We start from the raw sequence: 22,399 nt of genomic DNA on the forward strand, positions 1-22,399 counted from the left end.
TTTGGCATCGAAATTGTAAGAGGCAACGGTGTTTTGTGGCAAATTAATCGTTGTTAGTGACACCAAGGTCAACTGCCCATTTCATTAATTGTTTGTAATAATTGAAGGATTTAATTTAAAAGCCTCGAGTGCAGGCACTACATAAATGGGAAGTTAGGATTGTAGACGGAAGTTACTTCGGAATAAGGATTACCAATGTATGATAAAATTAAAATTGTCACCCCGTAAAGAATTAGGTTGATTCCTGAGAACTTCAATGAACTATCGTGGTTATATCGTAACATGGGAAAAGAGGCGATGATGTCATATTACCATGACGTCATCAATGACGTAATATCGCTATCAAGCTAAAACCGCCAATACCTGGAATATCGGTATAGGTCAATATTCGTAATATTTAGTGGATTAGCATAAGAAATATTTTATTGGCAATGGTTATATTGCTAATTAGTATATATAAGAGCCAATAACGCTTAAAAACCCAAATCACCATAACCTAGGGTGCAATAATTGTTTATTCTATTTGCAGATTAAATTGCCAAAACCTGGATCCCAGCCAAAATTGTGAACAATGATAAAATGAAATACTAACCTCAGCTCCAGAATACATTTCGGTTTTCTTCACTAACAATTCCAAATCAACATCAGACGCAATTGGAGTTTTACGAAACTGGATTTGAAATATATCTCTCCTTGTTTCTGCGTCAGGTAACGGTACATAAACGATACGATCGATTCGACCTGGACGAAGCAGTGCCTGAAAATAAAATAATTGGGACTTAGTGAATAGTGAGAATTAAGATATCTTGGGTGCATGTAGACATAGGAATTATATGGAGCTCCCTCTCCTGTTTGCACGCGCCTACACTCAAAAATATTTCGCAATGAGGATAAAAAAAATTGCAATCGCGAGGTTAAATGTATTGGAAACATTTATTGCACTCGACATACACACACCAAATGCGAATCATCAAAAAATCACACTTAAAGAACGAAGCCTTTTTATTAGTTAAAAAAAAAGTGTATGCTATTGTACGCATGGAAGCAATACATCTGAAACAGAGTTTCCCAGTCCGACGGAAATTTTCTCCGGGCAGGAATTCCACTGTTTTGGGGTTATTTTTCTAGTATTCTTTACTATGCTACTGTTACTGTAAAGCCCAATTCTGCATACATAATACAATCTTCGAAATATATATAACAGTCATACTGCGAGTTGTACAACTTTTAATTTCCATTAAAGATTGCACCAACAAGCGGAAAAATAGTTTCTATGAATGGTGAGCGGAAATGATAAGTTATTAAAAATAAGAATGTATAAAATAAGCCGTCAATGATTTAAAAGATTACAATAATACATAATAACGAATGACGATCGCTTCAATACCCGTCCACAAATAACTATTCAGAGGCCGTGAACGTTTTCGTAACGACTTGTTAATGACATTGACATACACAAATCAATTACAAAGATGTATGAGAATAACCTTATAAACAGACGAAACATGACAACCCGCGAATCACGATTTCTCTTGAAAAGCACTGTTAATCGGAACATACACAAATACTAAACCCTATTATTGTATGACACATCTTGACGGACGCCGGATAATTGAATAACGATGGTTAATCCGGACGAAAAGTAAACAGACCAAAACGGGACACGAGGCTCTCGAAAACTAGTGAGATGAGAAGATGGTTGTCAATCTTCGTCAGACTGTAAAAAGTCAAAAAATATCTGCAATTGGGGCGTAATTCAAAACTGTCACTAAACAAGTAATCTAAATACAGAATAATAAATACGAGTGAATAGCATGTTTCCAGGTGGAAAAGGTAAGAATATAAATTGCATCGGTAGACGGGTTTTGTGATTCCTTGGGCAAGAATTAGCATAAAGCCAATAGCACCAATGAACCCACAATCTCCAGTATGCATGTCAAGGCGATGAGTAGTAAGGTCAAGTCATTTATTTTCGACCTCCAAAAAGCGCATATACAACAACATCAGACCCAACGGCCGCTTTTTTATTGTTATTTCGAATCTAAAACCAAGTGGCATGCAGTAAAATTTAAGAACGAGCAATTCACATATCCTACAGAAAAATAAATACAGCGTGACCCCCCCAAAAAATAACATGAATTTCCTCATTACATTCACGAAAATGAAGACAAATTATTTAACACCTAAACTTTGTGTATGATTCTACACGAATATTTCAGTAATCTCGGATACTTTGCATAAAAAGTTATGTTCCTTCTAGTATATGTTCAGAATAACCTTTACCCTGTGAATAAATTGGAAAATATCTTTTTATTGGGGAAATATTACGAAACATGGCCAACAAAAACGTGAGAATGCTAAGAATTAGTTTCCGGTTAGCAAAAGAACGCGAAATATGAAATATTTGTCTTTCGGCAACACATGAACGACGAGAAACAGGTGGTCGTATTTCCCCGCTCCACTAAATCAAAACAGATTTCCTACCAATATAAACAAATATCCCCATTCGATTAGTTTCGAAGACATAATCCAGGTTGTAATGTGCAACACATAGATTAAACATGATCCATACATGTGAGTGATAATTTATATATGGACCAGAATTGTCTTCCAACAAATATAAAAAAAAACAAGACACGCGTAAGTCATAAGTTAAAACAACACAAGAATTGGAATTCCACGACAATATTGTCATAACTGTATAATGGACAATAGCAAGATTCCGGAGGCATATTTTTCGACTGACCGCGCCCCCAATGACCTTTTATGGTCGATTAAAATTGTCCATTCGCCGCTCCCATTTTCGGACATGATGGATAGTGGTTTTCGACTGACCGCAATGTCCAGTTCAAACAGTAGGTAATATGATGTCCAGTTTTATGAATAGCACTAATGGAGCGTAGTGGAAAAAGGGAGACATACGCCTAAGGGTCTAGCGATACTAACAACAACTATATACATATAAACTGGACACATATTTGTCCCACGACGACCAAATGCTTGTTGCCAAGAGTGGGTCATACTAACTGGTTAAGATGGGTTGTTTTACGAACAAAAGTGTAATATAGTATCGATAGTGAATAAATGTGGTTCATTAGGGCAGTCGTTTCCAACTTTTTTCGTTAAATTCCTCTCTTTCCATTTCGGAACTCGTTATTTTCCCCTCATCCCGCATAAAAACTACTTCATTCGTTCAATGCTGAATGTAGGGAAATGCAACAGACGGTCCGCCGGCCACTAAAATGTTAAATAAATAAAATTATGCATTGTGAGATTTTTTTAAATTTGTTGTGTACATAGAAAAACTAAATCTTGCGTGGACCAACTACATGTCCGAAGTTGTTTATATGGACCATGCATCGACAAAATATAAGTATTATAGTAACATAAACTAAGAATATCCGTAATACTACAGCAAATAAAAATTCCTTTCTGTGAACGATGAAATTCCACCTTGGGAAAATTCATCGCCTGCTAAAGAAACTCTGCGTTAGGGCATCGTTGTGTATCGTAGGACGTAGAAGATGAAGAATTCGGCCAAAAAGCCTTCACGTCGTGTTTTCAGAGAATGTGAAAAACGCGGTAAAAAATTCTCGAAATTCGTTAGAAACAACAATGTATAAAATCCGCGTCAACATGTCGTGGTTTACGTTTCGCGTGGCAGGAAGGAAGGAAGCTATCACTCACTCGACAACGTAGATTTTTTACAATAAAATTACAAAATCCATGCTCGAATTATAGTGATAAATAGGGCGTTGTAAATGAGAGAAAACATACAGTTCGTCGTGAGATTAATTTCCGGACGCCGGAGGGATGGTCATATGCAAGGAAATCTTTTCATCCCAATGGAAATGACTTGGGCCACGAAAGAGAAAATATCAACGAAAATGTTACGATTCATATTCATATGAGAATAATTTTTATTTCAGCACGTTTAATAAAAAGGTCGTAGTATGTTGTGCTAGCTTTAGTGATTAGATTGTATACCTCCATAATCCATGATTGAATCCATCCATCAATTTTTCCGCAGGTCAATTTAGACAAAGTTAGTAGCGATGTGAAAAAAAGGAACATGCCGATTTGGATTGGTAAAGAAGTATTTATATATTGTTGAAAATTTGATTCAAATTTCTACGTTTCATATATAACGTTTTATATAAATTATGAGAAATAATTTTCTTCTAAGTTTGAAATTGACGAGATGAGACTTGATCAAAGTTTTCATGTCCCTTCGTTATCATGACGTCATTTTTCATTACGTAGTAGGTTTTGTATTATGACGTCACGTTTTTGTATATTTGTACTTCAATTCCTTTTTAATCGAGGTCATACTTGCCAGAAATGTACAGATTCCGCATTTTCTACTTTTACTGATATTCATAAATTTAGGTGACCGGAAATATACTTTTAAAATATCCTATAATCGGCATTTCATTTTATCAAGAAAATGTTATTTTTTTTCGCACGGAATGATGCAACGTCATTTTTTATAGTTTGGTTTTGGTAGATTACTCAAAACTGTTAGTGTCGGCTCTTTCCTATGAAGAACTTTATCCAGTGGACAAGGATTACTGAATTCCGTATAGTGTGTTTAGAAATTACAATAAAATCTAGAAGACTAAATAATTCCACACCAGTGACTTTTCGAGCACACCTGTATCAATTATATTTCCATTAGACATAAATTAGTCATTTTACGGTACGTGATATTTTGTTTAAAACAGATATGATCGGCAGCAGTGAGTCAGCCTCAGAACTTGTCTTGAAATATTTAGGACAGCTGGAGATATCCCCCATTTCGTGAGCCATCATGATGCATTAAAATCTTATACTGTTATTAGAATGTGTATTCAGATGTAATGTTTTCGATGAGCCATATACGTCTTATAATGAGGAACAGGGATGGCGCTCCAGAAGTGTATGTACCAATATGGAGTAATTAATTTTGTTCGCCTACTTTACATCAAGTTGTATAAAGGGACTGACACGTATCAGGGGATGAGGGAATAGAACTCCCGAACTCGTAATAGAACTAAAATAAGGAAAATCGGAATAAAATTATAGCCTAACTTTAACATGGTACACACACTAACACACTACGGGAGTACCAGAGGGATGGAAAAAACCGAATAATTTACTATTCAGAATATATTCTAAAATGGGTCTGTTTTACATAGAACTTCACTAAGACATTTGTAAATTCAAAGAAATTGAAATTAGGTTTTGCAGAATGTTTAAGATGAACATTGCCGTTTCAACTAGTAATATCCATTTTATAGTGTGAGAAGTGAAATAATTTCATGTCTGACCATAAAATATCAAATGCTTAGAAATGTAAAGCTTTAAATAAGAATGTTATAAATTCAAGAATACTCGATTCGCTTTGAACATCCTGTGGATTCAAACTTTGAGAAATCGTCGCATATCAATGTGTGGAAATTCCCTTTATCTGAATACGTAGCTATTCAATTTATTACATAACAAGACGAAACAGGTTGCCATGCCCTATCAAATCGGTACATAAACCGCTCTGTCTTCAATAGTGATCTCGGTTCATGATTACACCAATCACCTGATACATGTTCGATACATCAATCAGGATTATTCATTTCATATGGATTAAAGGTCAATCAACCACTACAATACGTTCTGACGTAAAAGCATTCCAATACAGGCATAACCAAAACAATCTTACGTCTTGCGGTAATATGGTGAAACACGTATGCTAACAAAGAATAATGGTACAAAAATATTTTGTTGTCTTAAAAACGTTGTCATCGGCAGCCGCACCTCTGTATTGTTATGTGACAGAAAACATTTTCATTACAACTCCTATGAAAACATCTTAGACACTTCCTATTTGAAAAAATGTTCACCCCAAGTCTGTACAGAATCGAGTATGTTGTGCGGTCCATGTCCCAGAAACTTCAATTGGAGCATGAGGTGAAGAATAAACAAAATAGGACCCAAGAATCTCACTTGACATACACCACATCCGATTATCGCGGTTAATTCATGTAAAGAATAAACAAAATAGGACCCAAGAACCTCACTTGACATACACCACACCCGATTATTGTGGTTAATTTCATAGTTGACATTAAGAGACAAATCTGTCAAGTTGTTGGAAGTTATTCCGTAAATAAGATTTTAATATGTTTTTATATTGTATGAATGGAATGACCTTTGTGGGGTTGAGTTTCGATTGCGATAGGTTAACACTGTAGCAGAAAACCGCCTCCACTCCACGTATGTGTTGACGTAATCACATAAAAATGGTTTCTGATCGTGCAACAGCGGTGTGTACTTCTGTACAGTGTAGGTTTGAGGGTCTTCATTTTCCAAGTACCTTTCAGTTTCGCACGTTCCGCCACCTTTTAATCGTCTTATGGCTGTAATTGTTTTATTGCGATGTCTATTTAGTTTTGCTTCAGCCTCTGTGCCATCAATACGTCTATTATATCAAAACAATACTAAACTGACGGGATCCTTTCTATTAAAGGTAAATGTTTTCCTCCAAGATGGAAAAGACATACGCCGCAATTCTAAAAAAAACATGTAGCCACAGCCGTTCCACATCTGGTTTAAAAAAATTTAAGATTATTATTCCAGCTGGTACAACTGAAAACAATTTATCTAATTCTGCTTTGCATCACATCCTTAGTTATTACAGTTTGAAACAACTTCCTCGTGGAAAAAAGAAAAATAGTACATTGCTGTAAAATAGGATTACATATAATCACAACGATTGTATGTTTCATAATAAACAGTCCTAGCCAGCTTAGAGGACCAACGCAATGACAGGAATGCTTTATATGTTAAATGAAACAAAAAACGATATACTATACTGATAAGGGGCAATAGCAGTACTGGTTTAAAGAATCATATATGTACCATTGATAAAACATGTCATGAATTCGCATCTTATGTAAGTCCCCTGATTGGCCCTCACTGTGTGTCACTAACTTGTATGCATTCCATCAGGGGCACACAGGCGGTGAAATCCTGAAATCCCAAAATCCGGGGACCCCCAGCATCGGCCGTACTCGCGATTGGGGTCATTGTTATTGTGCTAAGTCGCATAATCGGAAAAGCAATTATTGAATTTAGCTATTATATATACATAATACCTTTGCCACGGCTATAGAACGTCGCGGTGGCCTCACAAAAGCTATTTTGAGCCTCGTGGGCGGTAACGGCGGTTTTTCCTGCGGAAGAAGCGACCGGAAAACTAACATTTAAATTGAAAGATTTGTGAATCGAGATAATAAAATAATTTTTAGTGTAAACTAATAAAATAATATTATGAAAGCGTAACGCGAATTTGACGGATTATACAAAAGAAATAGGCCGTACGCCCGTATCTAACAATTGAAAGGGATTTTTGAGTCAAGTATGGTAATTTTCAAATTAAACATATTGGCCAACTTTCAAAAATCGTTTATACAAACCATACTATATAGAGTTCAAATTTTGGGGAGCATGAAACAGAAGCACACGGACATTTTTATCTCATAAGACCTCAGAGTGAAATTGTAAGCAATAAAATTTAGCGTTCTCAGAGGTGGGAGGCCATAACGTTAGCATATCCTATAGTTATGTGGCAAATGTCGTATTACTTGTAACACGTCGTGAAACGAAAAATCGACGTTTGCGCAAGAATATATGTACAGTTGAACAAACGTGGACCGAAAGTATATCAATCGTGTTAGTAGGTATCTTTTCCGCATCACGCGTGGTAAGTTTAGCTTACGTTGATATTTTTAGCAGAGTAACAATATTCATTCGTCAGACACGAGCCACACTTGGGCCACCGCCTTGGTGGGACGTACCATATACGGCGAATGCTTGATTCCTAATTTAATCTAATTACAAATGGGAGGATATAAAAATGTATTCATGTGTTAACATCCTGACAGATTAGAATACAGATCCCCCACTAAGATGTTCATTGTCTGCTCGATTGTGTCGTGTAAATGTTGAATGAACGTAAAAACGACGTAAATCGAAATTAAATTCATAACAACACCGATGATCAATAAATAAAACCATCTTCGGCTAAAATCAATGAATAAATAACTTCCGGAAAAGGAGAGTGAACATGATAATATTCTGCGTGGGATGTGAATTAACATATAAATGATTTGGTCACATTTTGTTGGAATGTACCAAAAACACCGAAAGGTGGAACTGTCTCGAGCATTAATTCAAAGTATATTTGCCTTTGCGACGACGTCCAATCCGGAATAAATATCCTGGGTGGACCAGGACGTTCAGGATGTCGTCTGGTTTCACTTGCATTTTTACTCTATTAAATATTCGTCCTTTTTGTCGATTGGCTCATGAGAAAACAATCTTGCGAAATAGGTCCATTTCAAATGGGGGCCAAAGGAAGGAAAGCAAAGTTAAAAAAAAAGGTAAAATCCAGGGTATATCCACGGTTTTGCGCGATTACTGTACAAAATGTACTTAAAATTGGAAACGTAAGCCCATAACGGAGTTTAAGCTACAAACGGATTTTTTAGGACATGTTAGTTTCAATATGCTCTTAAGAATATCTGAAAATCATTTTCTTTGAATACGAACAGACATTTCAAATACTATACAAATCAGTAGGAGCAGAATTCTCTACATTATGTGTAAAGTATCATCGATGAGTGTTTGGGACTCGCATACTTGTGGCAGATATTGCTGTACTGGGATTCATTGAAAATATAAATATATGATTCTTTCCAATAATAATTTTAGACACGCCAATATTTTGAAAACAAAGTCAATTTTGTTTGTTTACGTGTTGGCTCGAAGCATCTCTGGCCTCGACTCGATTAAGCGATAATTGATATACCGGAAAACACAACAAAAACATAAATAACTAAGTTAGGAAAAACGAAACGCCCAAATTCAAGTTGCGCTCATTCCGCCATTTTCAGTCAAGTGGGTAACGAATCTCGGCGAAAGAAATCACTTTCGCTAGCTAGCCGATATTACATAAGCACCGGGCGGTCAGGCTATCAATTGTAAATGGACCGTATAGCTTTTAGCCAGGTTTGTTTTCATACTGACTATCTAATTAGTCAATTACCGCTTCCTTTACTTAGGTCACACCCCGTAAAACCATTTTAAAAACAATAAAAAATTCAAAAGCGAAAAATAAAAAGTAAAAAGGAAGAGACTCACGACACGTATTCCTAGTTCAATTAAGGATTATCTACAATGAAACACAAATCGGAGATAAAACGGGGTTGATTGATTTGAAACATTAAACCTTTGTAATTTTGTTTACTTCCGGATTCGTAAGGCCTATTATGCCGGAAGCGCGCGAAAAACGAAATTGAAAAGGCGAATCAAACGGTCAATGGGCGGATATTGTTACTTTACTTGGAGACGTTAATAGTCAATCACTTCTAATTTTAGTTTAAGTAATGTTTAAAATTAGAAAAGGATTTTGGATGTGTTACATAAACAACTCTTAACCGCATTGTGGTTATATTTCCTTCTCAGCAAACAAAATTGAGTTACATCAAACACAGTTTAAGTATGGCACACAGGAAATTCGTGCCTCCAAAGCCCCATTTTATGCGGGCCATACGCTCGTGTGTTTGATCTAACAGACATTTCATTTAATACAAACAAGCTAAGAAATTATTGAGTGTTGCAGCGAGGTGGAGTAAACAATAAATTTAAATTTTTCAATATTAAAATCGCTTGAGACTCCAGAGTAAGCCTACCAGGCTATAACTATATATCACGAGGTCTCACAATAAGATGAACAATGTACTTCAAAGTTGATGAAACCAAAACTATAGGGTGACCCAGAAAACAGAACCCCTAAATTTCCTTATTACTTCTACAAAAATGCATAAAATTTAAACACTTGAACTACTGTTTGTGTATGATCATACCTAAAAATTTCAGTAATCTAAGACGCTTGCAAAAAAGTTTAGAATATATTTCAAATCATCTGGGTTCTTGGTTTTGTATTATGAAGAATATGAATAAATTTAGTAACACATCTTTATGAAAAACGCTGTTTTGGGATTGTGTGCTTCGAATTAATGTAGCACTCGCATAAATTGCTCGAGAAACGGAAGTAAGGCTCTCTGGTACATTAAAGTTGGCAAATAAGTCGAAATAAGCGACTAAATTTAAGAGTCTCTTTTTATCATCTTTGACGATGCATTACTATATTATCTGCAAAGATAATGACTGGAATCAATTTGAAAAAAAAGTTTGCTTGCTCATTTCTAAGTCAAGTCCATAGTAGACTCGAATTAGTACCTAAAGCTCAAATCACCACCCAACATACAATTTTTGTCCGGGAAATTTTTAACGATATCGAAGGTCTGGCTAAAATAAAATATTCTACGGTGTTTTCATAATCTGAAACGTGTAATTTTCTTTTCATGAACGTTCTTTCGTAATTTTTATCGTCTCCGAAATCAAACTAAGCGTGATTCATCAAATTAAATTGCCCATCCCTAATCTTTATGCATACAAATTGACGATATATTGTTGGAATTACACACATCAGAAAACGTGAAATAAATCCTAGTTTGAAAATTAAGTCATACAAACTCACTTGACCAAGACATGAATCTTTAATCAGATATTGAACCGCGATTCCCGATTTTTTTTTGAAAATTGTGAAAACTACGTTACATACAGGGCTGTTGTTTTCGATATTTTATATAATAAGGCTTGGTATTCTAGAAGTCTGAATGACAAATGATTTGAATTCCAATTACCATAATTGGAAATATTTTGCGGAAAATGTTGATATATTCTAAAATACATAACTTATGTGAGTGAATAGAGGACTAACTAACTATTTTGATGTCACATGATAGAAATATCAGTTTTGAACATCATGTCCATCCACACGTATATCTCAATAAGTTGTTATATATTGAATAGGGTAAGTGGCAATCCAAAGAGATTTTTTTCAAGTTTTTTTCTTTTTCAAGGTATACTTTTCAGTGGCCGTACGTACATCAAATCAAGCCTTGTTCTGCGCGAAAAAAGGGAAAGAACAGATAGTACGAAATGCATCAAAATTGGGACAAGTGGTGGAAGCAGTGCACATTTTTAAGACACCGCCAAACATTCTCTCCTATTTTCAATACTATTCAGAATATCGGGAAGCATTTGTCGCCCCATCAATATATACTTTATTAAGAACTGGAAGATTCCTTCATAACCCATTAATCAAAAACGAAAGACATTCGAACACATGGTGTGGGTGGGCTGGGTCAATTAAAATATCTATTCAAGGGCATCAACTTAATAACCGGTGGTGATTGGTTGTCTATTATTGGTTGTCTACGCAACTATGTTAACTTTAAGTTTAATATTCCACTTAGTAATATTAACAACATATATTGGAATACCCTTAATGAATCTTACTTTATAACAGTTGTGCATACTCCACACTTGGCATAGGTATATATAATCAAATTGGTAGTTAATTAGTACTAACGATATTTTAAGTTTGGGCGTTGAATATTCTCGGGAGAATTGTGGATGCGATTGGTACAATTATACATTCATTAATAAACCACAAGATTACATCCGCACAAATTATTAAGCTACATACATTAGCCGCATGTACATAATTCATTTTACACCGAAATTCAAGTAAAATTTTACTTTTTGTGTGAAGAGTATTGTATAAACGTTATTATTTTCCACGCAGTCATGGTCTCATTAATTGCCAGGCGTCAAATAGGGTTTCAAAAATATCGTTTCATCGAACTCTTACCGCCATTGCACAAAAAAACTTGAGGAAGAACTATAATCTTTGAGGATTTTTAATAAGCTGTTTTAAATCTTTGCTTCAAAATGGGCCCCAGAAAATCAGCATTTTATTCGATAATATGATATTACAAATTACAATACAATGAAATTTTATTTTCATCCTTTGTCCATAACAGATCACATGAAGGCTCGAGTACGGCAACAGAAAACCACAAATTTATAAACCAAGTTATGAAACGAGAATACCGGTCAGAGACCGAAGACTTATCGATCGAAAGTTAGAGGATCCCAAAACAGCGCTCTTACTCCATAGTGACACCTTGTGTCCCATCACTAATTAATTAATAACTCTCTAATTATACGACATAAATCGCCCAAAATCAATAGGCCTTTGGTCCGAGATATGATGAATGCACATGCGAAATCATTTTATAGTATCATCCTGACTTAGGGCAGTTTTATTGTGCAAATTTGATATGAAACACTTGTTTCTGGAAGATGCGCTTGTACCTAACAGTATCGACTACTTCTCAAAGAGGTCAACAATTTTCAGTCAAATCAGCAAAAAAACTCCTATCGCCTGAAAGGTCGGGCACCATACCAGTACCAATTTATTACGCCCAGGCGAGGTAGTGTGTATAGGCGTATATTAAACCTAGTAACAGCAATTCGCATCTCTTTGGCGGTTTTTTTGAAACGACGGTCCCGTTTCAAACAAAAAAAAAACGGTGGGAAACATTTTAAACGATCGATAAATTTTATAATAGCGCTATTAAGTCTGTCAAAGTGTCACGCAATACACAGTACTTACGACAACGGAGGCTGCGGTTTCGTAATCCTCTAAATTATCCAATAAATCGGTAAAATAAGACGCTTGCGGTTACTCGTCTTAATGTAATCAAGAGAGTTGAAATTTCAAACAAGGAATCGTTTAATGGTTTCATATAAAAGCGGATGTCTCAATTTCAGATCAATGGACAGAGAGGCTTTATTATATTTCTCGAACGACCTGACAAAAAGCGAATACAGAACTACGCTCAATCAAGCCTGAAACAAGCATATTCAGGACACTTTAGGCTCGGTTATCTATGATACGATAAACGATATGATACGATTGTTCTATTTCAATAAATTTTCTTCGAAAGTATAAAAATGTTTTTCCGTTTCCATGGTGACAATCGAGTTCAAACAAGGCTGTTTATAGTCTAGCCTTCAATTCTAGGACAACCAACAATCAAAATGCTTCTACTTAATACTTTATGTTTGGTCTACAGCACGGAAGTAAGATAGTTTATGTTTTAATATAAGCATTGGGGCAACACCCACAAACGTTTAACATACTGTAAACAAAAATTAGTACATAGCTGAAACGTTCAGTAATCGTAATACCTGATTAAAAAAAAAATTTAATAGTTTTTTTTCTATTTTTGGACAGCGGGTGAAAATTGTAAGCTTTCGGTGGAAAGGGAACTTCATGAGAGAAAATTTAATAAAGTGATAAAACTCAATTACTCAAAATTTCCATCTATGTTACCTTTACTTTTATAGCAGATAACAAACTGGCACTGCTTGTATAAATTCATTTAGTTTTGGTTTAATTTTCATCATCAAGCAGATACATCAATAAACAACATTACAATAGCTCGTTGTTTAGTTTCGCAATAAGGCTACTACGTGCCAGTGAGTGACGATCTACACTCACTAGTCAAGTTACACATTCACTGAGCTAAAGGCTACCAAAATAAATTTGGAGATTCCAATTGCGGATTTAAAGCTTCCCAAATGATCATTGCAATATTTTCACAGTTCGGATGAAGTGTGATCACGTATGCATGGTCCAAAAACAAATTTATGGAGATTGTATTCATTCCAAGTTGGATTTTTCGATTTGTATTTTTTTTTTTTTGATAACGTGCCGTATTATTCAGTCAGTCCCTTCGTGCTATTACTGATAAAAAAATCGAAGTCTTCTATTTGATTACTGTTAAACATTGGTAAATTTAATGAATTACTCGATTTTTGTTGAGCACGGGAAAAGTAATATCGTGTATCGTAAATGAATGCTGAAGCCGCGATGCGTAAAATTGACTCTCGGATATTTTTTTTCTTTTCAAATTTTTAGTGACGACAGGGCAAACGGACTCGTGCGCCATTTTGAAAAATAAAAAAATTCTGCTTGTATGTTGTAACCACGGTAAATTCAGAGCGAAAAATGATTTTTAACCACTTCATGATAAATCTTAATTTGTTTGTTCCATTTTCCTCTGATGAATCTACAACATTTTAGCCATAGGTTTTAAGCTGACATGTGTTTATTTCTATAAACACACAACAGACAACAGTAATAAATCGTAAGTTCAATATTATTAAGATTGGTTTTTAGAAAACGAGTTGAGCAGCCAATTGTCAAATTCAGAATCCGCATCCATCTGTGTACCTCAGGTTCGAATCCCGTGCCAACCACCTAACCAGGGGTGAAATAAATGGTCTTGATTTTTTTTTAAATTGAAAAGGGAATTTCGATCGATACCATATATTGTTTTGGCCCTCACAAATGTATTAAATGAAGTAAAAAAAATTAAACAATTACTGATTAAAAACAACAAACCTGGGGACTATATATTGAGAACTAAGTCCATAGCAAAATTGAAATTGTAAATGGGCTTTATGGACACCCTGCGTGAGCACATGTGTTTTTTTGAGCATTAGTTTTGTCGTCGAGCGTTAATTTCATATATTGCGTGTTGCGGGAATAAAAGCCAGGTAGATAAAAAAAAGTTCTCTCTTGTGGATGGAGCTGTATCAGGTCAGTTTTTTTCATATTCAGTACGAGAATGTGTATTTTTTCCCCACTGGTATGCGGATACAAAGGGAATTTTTGCAAAACAAAAAACTCAATGGGAGCACTGTTTATGGTTTCCGAAATATTACGGTCATGACAAGGCCATAAATTGTTAAGCATAAATTATCGTAAACGATTCCGGATTTAATTTCTCTATATTATCTCAAATTTTCGATCAATTAGTATAATGATGCACAAATTAAGGTGTCCTGAATTGTTACTACAAACAAGTTTGGATCGTAGATAAATACAGCTTGAAAAGGTTGGTTTATATTCTATCTGGCTTAATCGACGATAATGATACGACACTGAGGGGATATTGTACGTTTCTGTTTAATGCGAGATAATCAAATTAAACGGTGCGATTTTCCAGCTTCGGACAGGTGGCGTTCGCTACCGGTAGGCAAATTGTTTTAAATGAGCATGCCCTGGGAGACGATGACAATTCAAACGCTACTTAAATAAATTTTGAAATTTTAAAACGGTGATTATCTCACCTAAAACAGCTGGTTTTGTGTGTGCGAAAGCTTAGCTGGTAGCATAAACAATAAACAACGCTACAATTATTAAAAAAAAGAAAAAAAGATGCGGGCGGAAAATTGTGACGAACAGTGCGATTAAGCGTTGATTAGAGCGAAACTACGTAAAACCAACATGCCACAGCGTTAAATATTGTATCCGTGTTTATCCTAGTCACGCGACAAACAACACAGGTCAGTGATAGCAAACTCAAAGTAATATTCATTTTTATTTTGAAAAGTTTTCAAAAGATATTTCCACGTAAAGTGGGAAAATACGTTAAATGCGGCACATTAAATGTATTGTGCCGTGTCTAGTTACCCCGTTTACTTCGAAAATCTGTACCTGTTTTCTTGTCTTGTAAAGTAAATCAAGAATTAGAATGCTGATTTATACGAGTGCTCTATATCACTCTCTGACATGAACCCGTAAACCCCAAACGCGGAATTACAATCCCGATTCCGACCCGAACATTTTAGCTTCAAAGTTCATGATTTATGTTCCATTAATTAAATTTAAACTTAATCATATTTGAAGTGTGATGATTTGTTTCAAAATAGGATACGACGATATGATTTTTTGCGTTCAAAAAAGCCCAAAGGAAAAAATCGACAGGAATTATATTGGGGAAAAAAATAATTATAAGATTTTGAATATTGTGACTCTAATTTCTATAAATTAAAAAACAAAAACATTTTAAAAATCGCGAAAATGAACATTTTTCGAGTTTAAAGAAAAACAAGCCGAAATTGTATTTCAATAAATCTGAAATGCGACCTTGTTATTTCTGATATTCCCATCGAGATATAGTAAAACTAGATTCTCAAATAGCGATATATTTCAAAACCTGAAACCTAGTCCTGATCAAGATATAGTCAGGATCAGGATGTACGGCCGTGCATAATACCGACTTAGATTTCATACGTGCAATTTTGCCAGCGATAATATCCTGCGATAATAGAAGCGGATGTGTGGATGGTGTAACTAACGTCCGGTCTCCGGAGATAACATGGTATTTCCGACTTGGGTCGCTCCGGGTTGACTGAAACAGTATAACACCGGCCACGTATGATACAACGTTAATTTATACTTTTATAATATATTAAAGGTCTGTCTATTCGGGTTTAATTAAACGTAATCGATTTTAATTTAATAACTAAAAATGTATGACATATCATTCTCGAAACATAGATAAATATCGTATATAATATGTTGTTTAAATATCGCCCACGGAGTTTAACATAAAAATTGAATTCATGAAAATATGAGTTCTATTTTTGTATCTAAAGTTTTTATTTTTGATAAGTTTTGTGGTAACGTTTTGTATTATAAAGTAAAAATGTCAGAAAACCGCACTAAAAGCTTAGCTTGGCTGGTATTATATAGCAAATCCTGCCAAATCACAACTTAAATGTAAATACATAAACTGAAACTTGAATAACCCATGTAACACGAGAATATTGAACAATGCTAAGCCGCCGCAACTTCCGATAAAAAGATCGTTAGTACATTTTTTTCTATGGCGGGTCGGAGGCGTCGCTGACAGAATGATAAGGAGATGTCAAAGATGATATAACCGATTATATTAGATAACGTGAAGTTTCAACTCAAATTTACTATTTTTTTGGCTCTCGTTGCCGCCTCGCCTGTTACCCGAAATTTATTTCGTTTACAATTTATTATTTAATTAATAATCTTATTTCACCAATGTTGGCCATCGTGGAAATTCTAAGAAAACTATGGCGTCATGCAGGTGTATATGGATTTTGAAGTGATTACTATAGATTATAAATGGGGATTCACGCAGTATTTGGTTTAGGCGGAATTCACAATTGGGGGTATTCGAAAATGAAAATGAAAATTTCTGATAATAGAAATTTTTTCGAATTTTAAATAACTTGTATTGTATTATAATGAATCTGTGAGATAAAATGGTGTTTAATGCAATTTTGCGACAAATTTGATTATTTTATATTTTCAAAATCGGAATAAATTGCAATGTAGAATTCTATAATACTATGGGACATGGAGATGCCTAATTACAGCACATGTAAGTGAACATATTCCACAATTATTTATCACGGGATCTACCATATTACACCAATAATAAGAATCAATCGATAAAGTCCATACAAATAAATTGAATATGTCAGTTGATCGCATCTTGGACTGACAATTTTGACTGCCTGGTAAAAAATGTGACAAGAGCCGTTGCACAAAATGTTCGAATTTTAGTAGAGCCAAAAACAATATTGCAAACGCACCACTCCCCTGTAAGTAAGTACAAACCCAATGAAACCAGATCGAATAAAGTGATCTCTTGATTAGTCTAAATTCAACAATGCACAGAAGTGTTACAATTCCAATAACATCAAGGTGTGGTCAATATTTTTTGCGCGTGGGAATATTATGATTTAGCCAGAATAACGAGTGCCACAATATTTTAAGTCGTGACATGTATCGTCGCACCCTTAAAAACTTTCACCTTTGCAAATGGGCACATTGTTGAAAAGAAAATTGACATGGTTACGGATATGAAGGAATTTCAAGGCCACAAGAACAATTTGTGTTCGTTATCGTGGCTCATAGCCACATATAGACATTAGTTACAAATCCATCCGAAAATTGGATAATGCATTGATTGTGGTGATGTTTTGCGTCACAAAACATTTAAGGAATCTACGAATTAGATAGGAATTTCCTTCAATTGTTCGATTCACGTGAACAATACAACATGATCTTGAATGGTGGAAATAGTAAAAGTCTAACATCTGATAATGTATCAATGTACCCATTGTTTGATATAGTCAGATTACTCGTCATCGACCGAAAGTTGTTTATATTAGAGTAATAATATGTTGCAGAGTAAGTGTACACGGCCAAGCATGAGCCATGGAAAATATTTGTCATTCTGTTTATTTTCTAGAGTTAAACTCAATTAAATATGACTTGCATCGCAGGGTAAAATTTCGGGTTCGAATCCCATGCCCGACATCTCAACCAGGGTGTATTAAATTGAGTAGGTTTTACCAAACCAGAAAGATTTCATTCCTGTCCTTGCAAACCATGTTAACTTGCTTGCTTGTCTAGCTTGTGTGAAGCCTCATTCCGAGCGTATAAATAGGTCATACACTCGGAAAGTTCTTAATTAATTACAATCATATGAAATTACAGTCATTTGTATGTGATATTAGTCTACATCTACATGTGAAAAATATATGAATTTTACAGGTTTTATGCCAATATACCAAGCCTATTTACCACCGCCACAATACGTCGATCCGCCATCTTTCATAATGAATTCTAAGCCATTGGCGGAACCACAAATTTGTTATTTTTGTAAGTGTTGAGAAGTGGTAGGTAGGGTAATTTATAACTCTTAATGCTATCTCCTTGTTGGTTAATTTGATCCGTTTGATGGCAAAAACAAAGTTCAAAGTAACATGGTGTCATTTAATTCCTCAATAAATCAAATTTAGCTGGCATATATAGTAGTAAATGTACAGTGTAATTCCCGCATAATGGATGCCAAAAGAGTACGTACTACGTATCCGAACAGACTGTCACTACAATGTTTGAAGAATGTAGTAGATAAGTCTGTTGTATACGCCAAATTTTGCACATTGAAATTAATTAAAGCATGAATTTGGAGTCTCGTCAATTTCAAAGGTTTTTCGGGGGATTTCAAGGTATATCAGCTAACGGGTCCGTTTCAAGCTACAAAAAAACACCAAAAATACTTTCTTTCACATTTCAAAATAGGGTGGGGGAAAGAGGGGGATGGGCAACGCAGGTTACAGTCCGATTCAAATCCCATGTACCACCCGGGGATGATGTCTGAGCGATTTTCGATTTCAATTCCATGGAAACATAATAATGAAGCGCATCTAATCTATAAGTGTAGGTTAAGTTTATCTCGAATCACATCTTACAAGCTGGCATTTAGACGTGGTATGTGGTACAAGCAATATTGATATTAGGAATGAAATTTTTCAAACCAATTCGAATACACAGATAAGACTAAAAGAATGCAAGAATACTATAATACAAAAAATAGGAAAATTCCTTACAATAGTACATATCGATATCCCAAAGCAGCCATCAACTAAAAGTAGAATGGTGTACTGATAGAAGAGTGGAGCGATATGATTATAAAGGTTTATCCTTCCGACAAAGGGACCAGTAGATAGTGGTTGATACTAGACTCAAAACGATTCAAGTCAACAAGGTTATGGAAACAAATAGGCGGAAAAGGAAGTGTACAACAGAAAAAGTTTCTACCGAAAATGCTTATCAGACATTGATCGCGATGGACTAAACAAAAAAAATACGTCAGTGACATTGTCTCAAAATTTTTCTCTCAAGATTTTTAATTGTAATTCAGGTCGCTGTGTTTACTAGTATAAGCCGCGGATATACAGAACGCAATTCCGCATACCACAACGCACAAATAAAGACAAAGGAAAAGACCGTGGCCACAGTCAGGTCTTTCAGCACATTCAACTGAAAACCTTCTTCAAAGTCGAATATAGGCATTGAAAAAGGCGTATTTTGGTGAGGTTTATCCCTCATTCATGCTTGAAACGTTTCATTTGTGGTCAAGTGAGTCGACCAATTTTTCGGATATTTTACGACTTCCTCGCACAATTGAACACCTGCGATTTAAAAAGAGCGGAAGAAGAGAGTTACGGTCTGCGTTTACAATAATGTGTTCAAACAATAGGCTTGCTTTACAATATAAAGTTAAATAAAAGATGACATATTTAGTGATGAAATTAAAATTAGTACAACAACTACGCTATAGATCGCCAAAGGTCACAAACGACTTCCATTTTGTTCTTAAAAGACGAAAAAAACGAGAAAAAAAAACGATTCACCCGTTTTTATCGTTTGAATCCCGATCGTTATCTCTCTGTCACCCGAAGGCTTTTGACCTTCTGACGTTAACCCTTGTCGCTCAAAACGAATTACCTCAAATAAAAAATATCCAGACATGTTGTTTACGGGTTAAAACAGACAGGAATGCGAGACGTCGTCAGATTCATGCTAATCTCTTAAAATATCAGTAGTATTTCCGGGCGTCGACACAATTATATTGCTATTATTATTATTATCGTAATCAATGTAATGTGTACAATACCTGATAGGTGTCATGTGAATGGACCTGCTACAACCTAAAATTTGTTTATTTATCGGTTTTAATACGGAAACGACATTTTATTTCGCATAGTCATCGCCAGTCGAGTCATTAAAATTTTAAACGACCAATACAGACTAATATTTTACATGGCTGAAACGCAATATCCTTGAAACATAGAACCGAACGACATTGTTTAAGTATTTTTGAATAGTTGATATTCTACAACTTGCGTTTCGTCAACAATTTGCAGGTACATCTCTGCTTATATCAACTTTTCAAATATCCCATAGAATCATGCACGGACTTATGGAACGTGCAATTGAAGCTTGAAGTTTAGAAGTTGTTGTGTATCTATTGCTGATGACGGAAAAGAAGATCATAATCGCATTGCTAACTGAAATTGTGAATTGATAATGCCGATCGCCGGGTTGCAGATAGATATTTGGGTACTCACGTAGTGCATGTACCAGGAAAGGGTTAGGCCATAATTTTATTCGGATTTTCTTATTTTATTTCTATTATGAGTTCGAGAACTTTTGTGTTAGTCAAGTGAATATTCATACCCCCTGTCCATAGGTTTCAGTCCCTTTACACACTCTGATGTAAAATAGGTGAACAAAGTTTGTTACCTTCATATTGGTAAACACACTTCTGAAGAGCCGATATTTGTATAGAATAGATACCCGAATATTTGTTTCGGAAGCGACTTACCTCCCTCTTGTCATAAAGAAAGGTACTTCTGTTTTATGGACTTCTCCGTTTTCAAGCAATGGAGACATCAATAATCATACGGGATAAATTTTTGATATTTTTCAAAACGGTAATAATCGTGTATAGGCAAAACACATATGCGTTTTATAACCCATTGGTGTATGATTTATTTAAATCAATTTAAACAAAATACGACACTTCCGAAATATAACCCGCCAAAATTTCCCGGGTATAAAATATACAGAATAAATCGACTTTGAAAACCGCGAAATTGTACAGGAAAAAAAAGGAGAGAAAAAATTATCCTCTCGTTTCTAATGAGGAACGAGAGTGGGATTTCGCAAATAAGAGAGAAAACGAGATAAAAGTAGAATTCCTTCTCTTTTTTTCTTTTCTCTCCTTTTTCTAGCAGAATTTTTTCTCTACTTTTTTTTGCCTAGGTCACGATATAGACCTGTTTGTTATGGTTATAAACGTTCGCATATCCGGCCTGACGGGACATATCCCGGTCGAAATTTAATCTTCATTTTGACTTTATATAACTATTGGCCATAATTAAAACGTGTGATATCAATGAACATGCCACACCGACCACACTTGGTAAATTACTACGACAAATTTTTTACGGTGACATAAAATATATGCGGAAATATGCGGCTATGCCAATTTCGACCAGACGTTAAAATTTTAATGTGTAAATTATGTCTGAAATGCCAAGGACGTGCTGGTGGCCAATTTGCACGCCTACTTTGCGCAGTCTTCGAATTTTACATTCTTTTACGAAATTTCGAGTTGAAATCGAAATATCAGGAATTTATCATAAGAAATATTTCTTCAATAGATCTCGTTTTTATGCGCGGCCACCTCTTTCACAATGGTACTTTTTCCATGATTTCGTCAAACCATAAAATGACGATCGGACATAACCTTTAACCTCGGTTCAAAAAGATCATCACCCTAAACAATGAAAAATTAGTCAGGTGTGCGTACTATTATGAACCACGTCCGAGACATTAGTCCAAAGTGAAAAAAAACTGACTAACAGAGAATGAAATATCACGTGACAATCTTTACATTCATAGTAATTACTCAATAAATAGTTGGAAAGCTTATGATATTAAGAAACCTTTCGCAACATCCGTTCGTGAATCATAGCCTAATAACCCCAGTTGTTTCAAGATCAAAATATACAGAACCGCGTTCGGGGTATAGAAGTAAGGTACAATCAGTCAGTGGATTTTCTTCGAGTGATCGGGGCAAATATTTGTCTGGTGAACCGACGACACGTTTTTATCGTGCCCACGATGTAACGATCGCGCAATTAACGTCATAAGGAATATTTATTCAAATCGGATATCGTTTTTACCACCTGGTAACAGCTGTCGTGATATGGATTGGAGCACGACTTTGAAAATGTGATATAGATCGGCCAG

At 35.2% G+C, this 22,399-nt stretch overlaps 1 protein-coding gene across 1 annotated transcript in view; it reads right to left on the minus strand.

Moving 5' to 3' along the window:
• LOC120331368 (ATPase family gene 2 protein homolog A-like) overlaps positions 1–22,399 on the minus strand; it is a 67,207-nt gene that overhangs the window by 11,998 nt on the left and 32,810 nt on the right. The window contains exon 14 of the mRNA XM_078120104.1: positions 593–757. Within this exon, the coding sequence (XP_077976230.1) occupies positions 593–757 (165 nt within the window). The remainder of the gene's footprint in view (positions 1–592; positions 758–22,399) is intronic.

Source organism: Styela clava, chromosome 14, assembly GCF_964204865.1.
Source record: "Styela clava chromosome 14, kaStyClav1.hap1.2, whole genome shotgun sequence".
NCBI classification, from domain to species: Eukaryota; Metazoa; Chordata; class Ascidiacea; order Stolidobranchia; family Styelidae; genus Styela; species Styela clava.